At 33.3% G+C, this 11,729-nt stretch overlaps 1 protein-coding gene across 1 annotated transcript; it reads left to right on the top strand.

Moving 5' to 3' along the window:
• The first annotated feature begins 8,036 nt into the window (after positions 1 to 8,036).
• Positions 8,037 to 10,860, top strand: LOC120349676. Its single transcript, XM_039420174.1, has 2 exons — positions 8,037 to 8,808; positions 10,643 to 10,860. Exons 1-2 carry the CDS (start codon positions 8,655 to 8,657, stop codon positions 10,858 to 10,860), a joined length of 372 nt encoding a protein of 123 aa, XP_039276108.1. The 5' UTR covers positions 8,037 to 8,654.
• Positions 10,861 to 11,729: the final 869 nt, after the last annotated feature.

Here is an 11,729-nt window from a genome sequence, read left to right as displayed (position 1 = left end):
CTATAGACGGTAGCTGATACAGGTTCATTAATATAATAATAACTGTTCATCCTCGTTTAAAATAATCAATTATATTTTATTAAGCAAGAAATTATATTCTTCAATAATTGCATAATAAATTTTTATAATTATTAAGATGAAATATTCTGTTAATTAATTATTTATTCCAAATTTTTAAAAGACAATCCGACAACAGAGAAAAGTCAGAAAGAGATAGCGCTATCTATTTTGTTGAATGATAGACAAGTATAGCAATATCATTACTAATCAAACACTGCCATTATAATGTGGACCTCACTACAGCACACAGCACCATGCAAGAATAATTTATTGTAATGAGCTGCAGGGGAATGAATCAGTGAAATCACTGAAACCGTCTTTTCTAAAAGGCCTTCTCTGATTAATTATCGTTAAATTAATCACGGTTAAAGTTTAACCGGCTTTTCTAGAAGGCCTTTCTCTGATTGGTTCTCGTAAAAATAATCACAGTTGAAATTTAACCCGGCTTTCATGCAACCAGGCCTGAATACTTTAGTTATTCAATATGTTTTATATAATTACCCCTGCTATCGGAGTGAAAATAAATAGAGGGGAGAATCTTTTAAAAAACAACATTTCTCTGCCAAATAAAAATAATTTTATAATTCTTATGTCCCTCTCAGAATTTCTTTATGGTACAGAATTAAATAGTTAAACAGATTCTGTCACAAATCTTATGAATATGGTAATAATACATATTGAGTCTAAAAACGTTGGGCGTGTCTAACACGGACGGTCGGATAACTTAATTCCGGACATGGAAAATGGATGAAGGTACCGTATTGAAACTACCCTGGTGTGACTGAAAAATTAGGAAGAGAAAATGTAACTTAATCAAAAAATTGGGAGAAAAACAGAATTAAATATTCTCGGAATAATGCACATTATGGTAAACCACCATTAGTGGTTTAGGCCTACATGGTAAATAATTAATTGTACAATGTGGACAATATTTGTATTTTCATTAATTGTACAATGGTAAACCATTGTTATTGTGACCACGAAAATCATAAAAAAGCTGTGCAGTAAGTTAGCATACTTCTTTATTGAATGAAGGAGATTTGAAATATTTATAACAAGAACTGTATTCTTACAAAATCAAAAGTGAGCAGGAAATGATTCATTTTAGTGTTTGACGACGAGCTGCATTTATATTTTCATCAAAGTAACCAACTAAATTTCCAATTTTCTTTAAAAGTTCAATGTGCTGAGAAAGTCAGCTCCGTGGACTTATTTGGTACCATTTGCAAAAAAATGTTCCCTGCTCCTGCGTGGTGTCAGTTTCACGGAGCTGTGAAAGTCACTATGACCAAACAAACAAAAAGTATTAGACTGTACATGGACTCAAGTATTTATGTAAAAACGTCCCAGTAAATTGATGACAAAAACTAACCTACACAATAGTCAAGTCAAAAAGCTATTTAGGCTATGAAATTTTGAACACAGGTGATAATATACGTATAGGGAAGCCTACACATGGTAATGTGGTCAAGGTTTCATTTGATATGATCGAAATAACAACAAGAAACATTTGGATGTACTTAGTTTATAATAAAACAAAATAAAACTTGTAGCACTCTTTATTTATTAAAAAACTTAAAATAGTTGAATAGTTAAATAGTTGAATAGTTTAAATACTTAAAATAGTTAATAAATAAAGGGTGCTACAAGTTTTATTTTGTTTTATTAATTTTAAAGCAGCCCATTTCAATAAGTGTTTTAGTTTATAATTTAACTTTTGTTGTTCATGAAGAGAAAAGAAGCTTGAAGAATAAGTAGTAGGGGTATAACTTACCTACACATGAACAGACACGCGAAGCTCTGAACGTGCGTTGCATAGGTCCATATGTTGTATGTTGTATGCTCTGTCAGACTTTTAAAAATGATTGAAAAACAAAGTAAATTTTGGTTACATCCACATTTATTATACTTTTGTACATGACTGCAGTTTCGTCTTCAGCTGAAGATGTGTAGGCCTATTGGTTTCAACACGAAACCGCAGTCCTGTACAAAAGTAATATGATGAGTGTTAATGTGATAAAAATAAATCTGTGTTTTTTCATTTATGTAGAAATTCCACAATATCAATTCTCACTCTACAAATTTTAAAAATGTTTGAAAAAGTTCGTCGTCAAAAGATTGAAAAAGTTTCAATTTTTGGGATTCTCAGACTTAGTAATAACCATCCAGCAAAAACAAAATTTAATGATGATGGGATTTCTACTTGACTATATAAATAGCAAGAGAAAAATTTTCCATAAATTGAGCACTACCTATTTTCCAATAAGAGGCCACAGCTCCATGCCACCAGAGGTCCAATTGAGAGAGCATTCTACAGTCATCGGAGGATATTGGAACCAAAGGAATACAATGAAATACTTTCACAACTACATGAAATCGCCAATATCCTCTCGAATCTGACAGGAGTGGTAATGATCTTACTTCGCACATTAATGAATAATTGACGAAAGATTTTCATTTACTTTAGAAAACCGATTTTTAATGTCAATTATAATATAAATAATCTCAATAACTTAAACTGTACAAATATGAACATTCAATGATAGTTTGATAAACAACATTAGTAAATTATTAACAAGTCATATGGTTCATATGATTAGAAAGAAGAAGCGTGAATGTAGAGCAACCAGCTTCTTACATCTCCCCCCCTTGAACGAGAAACTTCCTCGAAGGTGTCAATTTGCTTGAGTGACAGATGATTGGTTCACTCCCATTGATTCCGCAGGCCACTTCATACATTGAGTTTGATATTCTTCTTATAATGGGGAACGGTCCACTTCTAACTTCATCTAATTTATTTCTATTCAACTTGTTCCCTTTTTCTATATACACTAGTTCTTTTTCCTTGAAACCATATATTCTTTTGTTCTTATCACATCTCAGTTTGTTCCGTTTGTGGTTTAAATTGGAATTTTTTATTGCTTCTTCTCTGTCTATTTGTAAGTTTCGTTTTTTCCTCAGTTGTGATGGTATTATTTCCAAATCCTCTCCCAATAGCAGATATCTTGGTGTAAATTTAGTAGTGCTATGGATTGTCTTGTTGTATTCTGATGTGCAACTTTCCGCTATTTTCGACCACGTCTGCGTTCTTCCTTCTGGACTATTCACTTTGCATCTAATACGATTCACCAATGTCTGGTTTAGCCGCTCATTAAGACCATTAATTGATTGTGGGCAATCTACCGATGTGAACACCATTGTAACACCTTTTTCGAGTAGGTAATCTCTAAACTTTTTTGATTTGATAGACGCATATTGATCAGCTAATAGGATCTTGACAGAATGGTTTTGTAAGATAGGATCTAGCAAACGAATGTATTCTTTAGTAGTTTGACCGCTAGAGCTTGAAGTGAATGCATATCTAGAGAAGTGATCGACCAATATGTGTAGGTATCGTTTTGTTGAGTTGTTTCCACCAAACCCTCCAACAGTATCTATCGACATGATCTCATAAGGTTCACTAGCTGGACCCAATTGTGAAAGTAATCCTATTGAGCGACCTCTTCTTGTTTTATTCTTCTTACATATATGACACGAATCACAATAGCGCTTGACCATTTCATCCATGTTGGAAAAGTAGTAATGTGGACGTATGTGTAATAGTGTGTGGTGAGTTCCGATATGTCCTAGTTGAAAATGAATTTTCTCAATCAATTCTTTACCCTTTTCTTGAGAAAGGAAGATTCTTTTGTTTCCTTTCATACATTTGTAGAATATTTCCTCTTTATATTCAACATTCCTATTATTCATTATTGCTTCTTTGTTTTTTTCTTGATCGTCTTTTATTTCTTGTATAGATATCAAATTCACAACTGTTAAAATGTCTTCATTTCCTTCAAAGTGCTCTAAAACTGGATTTCTTGATAAAGTATCTGCTTCAACATTTCCTTTTCCTGGGCTATATATCAATGTGAAATCATATTGCGATAGGTAGTACGTATACAAGATCTCCCAATTCTTCATCGGTTCGTGCTTTTTCACTCTAAGATTCTCCAATGGTTTGTGGTCTGTGATCACTGTAAACTTCCGTCCTATCAACCAATATTGCCAATACATAATTGTCTCTTTTATAGCCATACATTCCAGATAAATAGCCTTTTTCTTCTTTTGAGCAGGGCTCAGTTTTTTTGAAAAATATGCTACTGGATGAAGCTCATTATTTTCTTTTGGTTGTTTCAGTACAGCTCCAAATCCCTCTCCACTGGCATCGGTGAAAATGAATACTGGTTTTTCATAATCATAAATTTGTAATACGGGACTAGAACATAAGTATTTTTTCACGTTTTGGAAAGCTTTATCACATGTCTCTGACCAGATAAAAGGTATGTCCTTCCTCAGTAGATTGTGTAAAGGTTCTAGAACTTTCACTGCATTCTCTATGTATTTATAATAGAAATTTATTTTCCCCAAAAACTGGCGTACATTCTTCTTGGTTTTCGGTTGTGGGAAATTTTCAATTGCTTTGAGATTGTCAGTGAGTGGACGGACTGAGTTATTTTCAATTATGTGTCCCAAATATTTAATTGAACTCCTTGCAAAGTTACATTTTTCCAATTTCAGCTTGAACCCTTCTTTATAAACCGCATCAAGTACGAGGTTTATATGTTTCAAGTGTTCCTCAAATGTCTTTGAAAATATTAAAATATCATCAATGTAGCAAGTACAAAAATCAGTCAACTTATTTTTTTGTAAAGTGTTACCCAATATTCTTTGAAAAATTGCAGGCGCGGTCTTCAAACCAAATGGTATCCGTAACCATTGATAATGGCCTTCGTGGGTCACAAATGCAGTTTTCATTCTGTCTTCTTTTTTTATTGGTATTGTCCAGAATGCTGAATTAACATCAAGTACTGTGTACCATTTATTAAAATTACCAGCCTTCACTGTTATATCTTCTATTCTTGGGAATGGTTGTGGCTCTGGTATTACAATTTTGTTCAGTTCCCGGAAGTCAATACATAGCCGTGATTTTTTTTTTCTTCTCGTTTGAAGGCAAGTGTAACAGGAGATGCAAATGGTGAAGTTGAATATTCAATCAATCCTGCCTCTAAAAGTTTTGAAATTTGTTGTTCTATTTCTTTTTTATCTGGGATACACGTTCTGTATGGCTTCTTAATAATATATCTATCTTCTGAAAGTTTGATTTCTGCCTCTGCATGTTTTACCTCACCTACATCATATTTTTGTGTTTTGCAAATAGTGATTCATAACCTTCAATCAGCCTTGTTATTGTTTGTCTCTTTTCAGTATCAAGATAATTCAGATTGCTTTCCATATTTACAGAGAAGACAGATGACTCATAATTCAATCTTTCAACATCTGTTTTGTCATCAACCTTCTGTAAAATTTCTAAATTTTCATTCTGTATCAATTTGAACTTTTTTATTGCATCCAATCCAAGAAGTAAGTCATAAGAGAAATTATTGTTCTTCACAACATATACATCTAATATTTCTTCGATTTTATTGATTTTCATTGGAATTTTGGCCCGGCGATTTGTAAAATTCACACCACTAATAGTTCGAAAAAGGTTATGGTCGTTCATAAGTTTTGTCTTCAGCTCATCAACAATTTTCTGATTTATTAGAGTGATATTTGAGCCACTGTCATAAACCCCTTTTACAATCTTCTTTTTATCAACTAGTACATTAACTGTAATCAATGGAATGAACTTACACGCCGGCTTATTCAGTTTTTTGAGTTATCAACATCGAGTGTATTTTCCTCACAGGTTGTGAAATTCACTGTTTTATTTCTATTCCTACAGATCTCTGCAGGATGAAAGCGATTTGGTTTTCCCAAGGCTGTACATACAGAACAAGGAGTCTTCTTTCTTCTTATCTCTTCCATCTTTGTTGAGTCTTTTTTCTGGCTATTTATATGACTATGTCCGTTTGAGTTTGTGAATGAATCATATTTTTGAATCTCATTCATCAGATCTTCTGTGGTCTCGATATTTTCCTTATCTAATTATTCTGAATATGAACTGGTAGTCCCACAACAATATGTGAGATTCTAGATTCATCTGTCATAGTTCTCTCACATTCAAGCAATAATCGTTCCTTCTTCAAAGCATAATCAAGCATAGATCCAAAATTTTCAATGTATTTGAATGAATATGCATATCTCACATTTGACCAGCCTTTATTAGAAAAAGTTTGGAGAAATGTTTTTGACCACAAATTCCAATTTTTCAATCCTAATTTATATTTGTTGGAAGTATACCAATCTTCAGAACTCCCTTCTAAAAATAGTCTTAAACATGTTATTTTTTCTTCATTGTTGTGGATATTGTAACGGATACATTCTTTCTCAAAATCTTCCAGCTAGAATTTTGCATTTTGTCCAATTTTCCCCGAGAATTTTTCCAAAACAAATTTCCTATCAATATCAATTGAAAATTCACTCTTACCTTTTTTCGGCATGTTGAACAAAAAAATCGATTTATAATGATCTTACTTCGCACATTAATGAATAATTGACGAAAGATTTTCATTTACTTTAGAAAATAAATAACTTAAACTGTACAAATATGAACATTCAATGATAGTTTGATAAACAACATTAGTAAATTATTAACAAGTCATATGGTTCATATATGATTAGAAAGAAGAAGCGTGAATGTAGAGCAACCAGCTTCTTACATAGGTACCGGTATCAGTTGATAAGATAGCTATTTCATAATAATTACTAGAACTATAACAATAATTTTCCAGCATCTGACAATTATAAAGCAGATGTACAACAAAAAAACTGTAGGTACTAATTAATGAATAATTATTAAACGGAAATCCAAAGTCAAATGCTATAAACCAAGGTGCCTAGAATGTATTCTAGGTACATATTGCTATAAACCACCCCGAAGAATCCTGCTACTTCAAACATTGACAACAGGGTGGACTGCTGCTGGATGGGAAATTCGATGAGAGCTACTCTGGATTCTCGTTCAATAACTGTTATCCATATATTATCATTAAAACAAATGCAATTTTTCATTAAATTCTACCCTTAGCTTAAAGGAAAAAACTGCTTATATAATATAGTTGTGGATGTTGTGTAGAAGAAAACATAATCAGTGGAGAGACGATGGAATATGTTGAAAAACTTCTTTACTACATTATTTATACAGTTATTAACAGCATCTTTTATAATGCATCATCTATGCAATCTCCATCAAAGAATGATGTAGACTATACTTGAATTATGTGGATGACATATTTATAATGAACCTTTTTATAATTTTCTTTAAAAGTAGCTATATTGAGATGGCTATCATGAGTTGACGAAAGGATTTTGTTATGGTATTTCTGATTGTAATAAGTTCTCCCAAAACTATTCCACTACTCGACAGCAGCAGAGCTTAATTTGTGCCGGAACGCACCGGAACGGCGTTCCGGTACCTCCCAGGGCGACCGGAACGTAATAACGTAGTTGCAACTAAAAATATTAAAACTCGCGTCCACACGCATGTGAATGAGTAAATATGACCGTTCGGGTAGAAATCGTCCATTCTTGATGAACCTCCCATGTTCAGAAAGCTATTTTCTGTAATAAACAGTATTGCAGTGTCTAGTGCTGAGTGTGAACGAGTTTTCTCAGCAATGAACTTAATTATGACGCCCCTTCGATCTTCCCTTCACATAAACACTGTCTGTGATCTTCTGCGCATCCGCCTCCTGGGACTTCCTGTGGCAAGATGCTGAACGTCACGTCAGGTCTTGGCTAGCAAGAGGACACCACTCTGCTCTCGATACAAATTTAAAAAGTCGAAGTGAGCAAACTTACAATGAAGACAGTATTGTGCTGTGAGAAATATTTTCTTAAAACTGTTACTTCCAAAAACAAACTAGGCCTACTTTTACTACTTTCATTTTCTGTCTTGAATTTCAACAGTTTTGTCAACAACAAGTTTTGTAATAGTATTGTTTGTAAGACAATTTAAAAATATAACAGTTTATCTTTTGAGCTATTTTTCATTCTCATTTCTCTCCTTTCAAGGTTCTGGCAATTCAAAGTATTATCATTTACCATTTAATTCATTTGATCAAATCTGTTTTTGTTTCACGTTTGAAACTGGGTTTATGGCTAGATTTAGAGAATTTTTCCGGGGTTGGTCCCCCGGACCCCCTTCCCCTGGGGGGTATTCCAAACCCCCTGTAGTCGGGCCAGCCAGAGTTCCGGCACCTCAAAATTTACAAATTAAGCACTGGACAGCAGTGAAGCTCAATATAGCATATTATGTCAAAGAAGTCGATCACCGATTTTCTGATATGCCAACCTTGTCATTTCCATTTTCCAGAATGTGACAATTATAAAGCAGAAGTACAACAAAAAACTGTAGGTATACTATCTGACAAGCTTACTAAATTCTTTACAGATGTTTTCTGGTTTGAAAAATTGATTTTCCTTCAAATCCATTATTCAAGAGATAAAATACGGTAGTTTAAGTGAGCCCAATAATGTGTCACGCTGATCAAAGTGACCACTTGTCAGAGCTGTCAGTCAAATAGGCTGAGTAGCCTAAAAGGGGAATAAAGGTAGAACTAGACTCATTATTACAATATCAGTAAACCACATGCATTTGACGTGACACCATGCCCATCAATGGTGTTTGCATTCTATTTCTTGCAATGAGTATATCCTGTTCAGCTTTCATAGCTAAAAAGGACAAATTCAGTCTAATAACTGATTTTTACAGAAATAAGGAGCCTCGTATTGGAGTTTCTTTTCTCTGCTGGGGCATTCAAGGTTCGAAATTGTTTATAGGATTACGTACTAACTATAGGAAATAATCACTCAATTCAATTCACAATACAAGACACAAGATACATTTACATAGACAACATATATCTGAAAACAAATTTGTGAATATTTTCCCCACATAGACGGATCTGTGTGTGGGGAAGTACCTAACAGTAATAGAATTAGCCTATGATAAAATAATAATAAGTAAAATATATCTATTTATATATGAGTGATAATAATAATATCAAAGAAAAATCCTATCAGTTAGCAAGGTCAGAGAAGAAAGATATTGAATAGAAAAGAAAACTATAACTTTCCATGTAACGCTTAATAGATTAAAAGAAAAGAAAAAGGAAGAAAATCAGCAATAATCACTAATTTTATTAGAGCTATAAGAGCTTATTAAGAATTTGAAATCGATTATGAATATTATCGAATTGATTTATCAATATTGGGCTGGACTATAAAATGCCTAGTTACTTGGTTTTGTGATAAATTGATGCTGAGTTAAGATGAACACTATACAAATTCTTCCACTGAAAAATATAATGGATGAACTGTGATTTGCATTTGACTGCTATGGTGGAATCCAATACAAAAGTGAATCACGAAATATATTTTTTTCCCATGACACAAAATTTCCATTTTGCATTCTACTGCTATCACATTTCTTGTTTGTCTCTTTCTTAATTTTGAAAATCAATTGGTATTTATTTTTGTTATGATTAGTTGCAACACAAGATATGCTATCTTAATGTTCTCTATCAACATTCTCTGTTAATTTATCATGAAATGCTCATTGAACATCGTTTGGGTTGTATCCTACACTAAATAGAGTATCTACGGTAGGTACTCTATAGATAAAAATACAATCTATCAATAATTGATTATAAAATAACATAAAATCAGCTTGGAAGCAACAGGCATGACACATAAGCCGACTAGGCTATATTGTTCCCAACAGGTCTACAAAGTGAATATATTTGAGGTCAATTATTTGCTGTTATACATTGAGGTGTCTCAAATTGATTCACTGAAAACATAATTATCTATTCATTTGTGTACAAACATGTACAGACGAATAGGAAAAGCCACAAACGTTTTTGTCTTCCCAACACAAGTTACAAATTGCAGTAGGCTATCTGGTAGATATAGGCCTAAACTAAAAAAAAGAATTAACTTACTAAGAAATTTTTAACAAAGTTCACTTTTGAGCTGATGATAAAAGTATAGTGTACAAACTGAGAAATAAGATAGATACAAATAACGTGAAGAATGAGAACTGAAAAAATAGTTAATCGTCAGTTGAGAAAATATTTATGAGAATGAGATATTGCATTATATTAATGCTGTGAAAGCTATACATATACTACATATTAATTGATGACAGAAAGGAAATTAGGAGAACATGTGAGTGCAAAAGAAGTGGCTTGATTATAAGTAATGCCCCTGAGATTATCAATCTCTATCAGGAAAATTAATTAGATTATCACAGTGAGCGCTTCACTTTATGGCGGTATTTTTTTGAAAGTAAAGGTATTGAATATTGTCATACTTCATTTAGTTCAGTGTACTGGAAGTATTTTTTTATGAGGTAAAAAGGTATTGAATATTATGATTATTATTTCGATCAGTTTAGTGTGCCTCAAAAATGTTTACACATTTTATGATCGAGCACCTTTATCTATTTATAAACCATTGAGGAAATTAAATACCATAATTGTACTTGACTTGATCCTCAAGTGCCAAAATAGGGAGGAGGAAAGTTTTTTAATCCTTAGAAGTGCCAACATAAGGGAAAGAAATAAATTATTAGAGAGATGGAATTTGTTGTTAGATAAGTTGCGGCTGCTGCGTGCAGTGATGGGTGAGGGAGTGAGGTTGGCGGTGCTCGACTTGCCATTGGCCGAGGAGCTGCAGAGACCCGGTTGGCTGGAGGCGGCGCTCAGGGTGCACACCTACCTTGCAGTCGCCGTCGACCTCGACTGTCCCCGCGCTGACGCTCTTCTCTCTGAGGTACACTCGAAAAACATCAAACCAAAGTTTAGTTATTGAAAGGAATACTACAACAATAAATAATCAATTCTCTTACAAAGTATTCAATTTATTTTACTTTGTACAAAACACAAGAATCATAATAAATGATTATGATGATGAAGGCATGATGAAGGCTGATACTGTACCGTTCCCCTTCAAAACTTTGATAGGAAGTTAATATTGTACACATTTATTTTATTATTAGGTTTTGAAATCACACATAGCCTATCACTTGATTTTCGGTCAAGGAGTAGTTGTTTGAAAATTTTGAATGGAATTTATTAAAGGATATGATATTTTCTCGACATAATATTGAGAAGACTGTCGAGCAGCCTAATATGAGCTCTGAGAGAATCACAATGCTCGATATAGGTGGCATGGAATGATTTATTGTTGTACAACTCAGTTCTATGAAGTGCAACAAGCAATACAAACTGGGTTGCTTGATATCCCTACTACAGTAGAGTTACATGTAGATATCTGTGGTCAGAACTACTATTCTGTACCTACTTTGATTTGAATAATCAGCTTTCTCACCAAATACTGTAGTATCAGAGTATGATCCAGGTATATTTTCTAAATAAAATTTCAATTCCTTTCAAAACAACACCTGTGCTTGAAAGACTATAGTTCTTTATCTATAATATTAATTAGTTATAGGATAGTTATAGGAATAATTTAATATTTGATTATACCGACATGTCACCTGTCATTTGAGTGAAACTAAATTTTGACGTTCTTGTGTTAATTTATTGTGGGGTGACCGGTGGCGGCCAGGCGACCGGCGGGGGCGACGGCGGGCAGTTCAAGATCAGTAGGGAAATTTTTTTCCCCTTTTTTCCCTTTTTCCCTTTTCCCATTTATTCCAATTTTAAGTGTTTTATTAT

Source organism: Nilaparvata lugens, chromosome 2 (assembly GCF_014356525.2).
Source record: "Nilaparvata lugens isolate BPH chromosome 2, ASM1435652v1, whole genome shotgun sequence".
Lineage (NCBI taxonomy): Eukaryota > Metazoa > Arthropoda > Insecta > Hemiptera > Delphacidae > Nilaparvata > Nilaparvata lugens.
Note: the sequence above shows the minus strand (reverse complement) of the source record. Positions and strands in the feature narration are given on the sequence as shown.

Coding starts and splice junctions, on each gene's coding strand:
- LOC120349676 (XM_039420174.1), top strand. CDS start 8,655: ATGCCCATCAATGGTGTTTGCATTCTATTTCTTGCAATGAGTATATCC. Junction 8,809..10,642: donor TCTCTGCTGGGGCATTCAAG/GTTCGAAATTGT, acceptor ATTTGTTGTTAG/ATAAGTTGCGGCTGCTGCGT.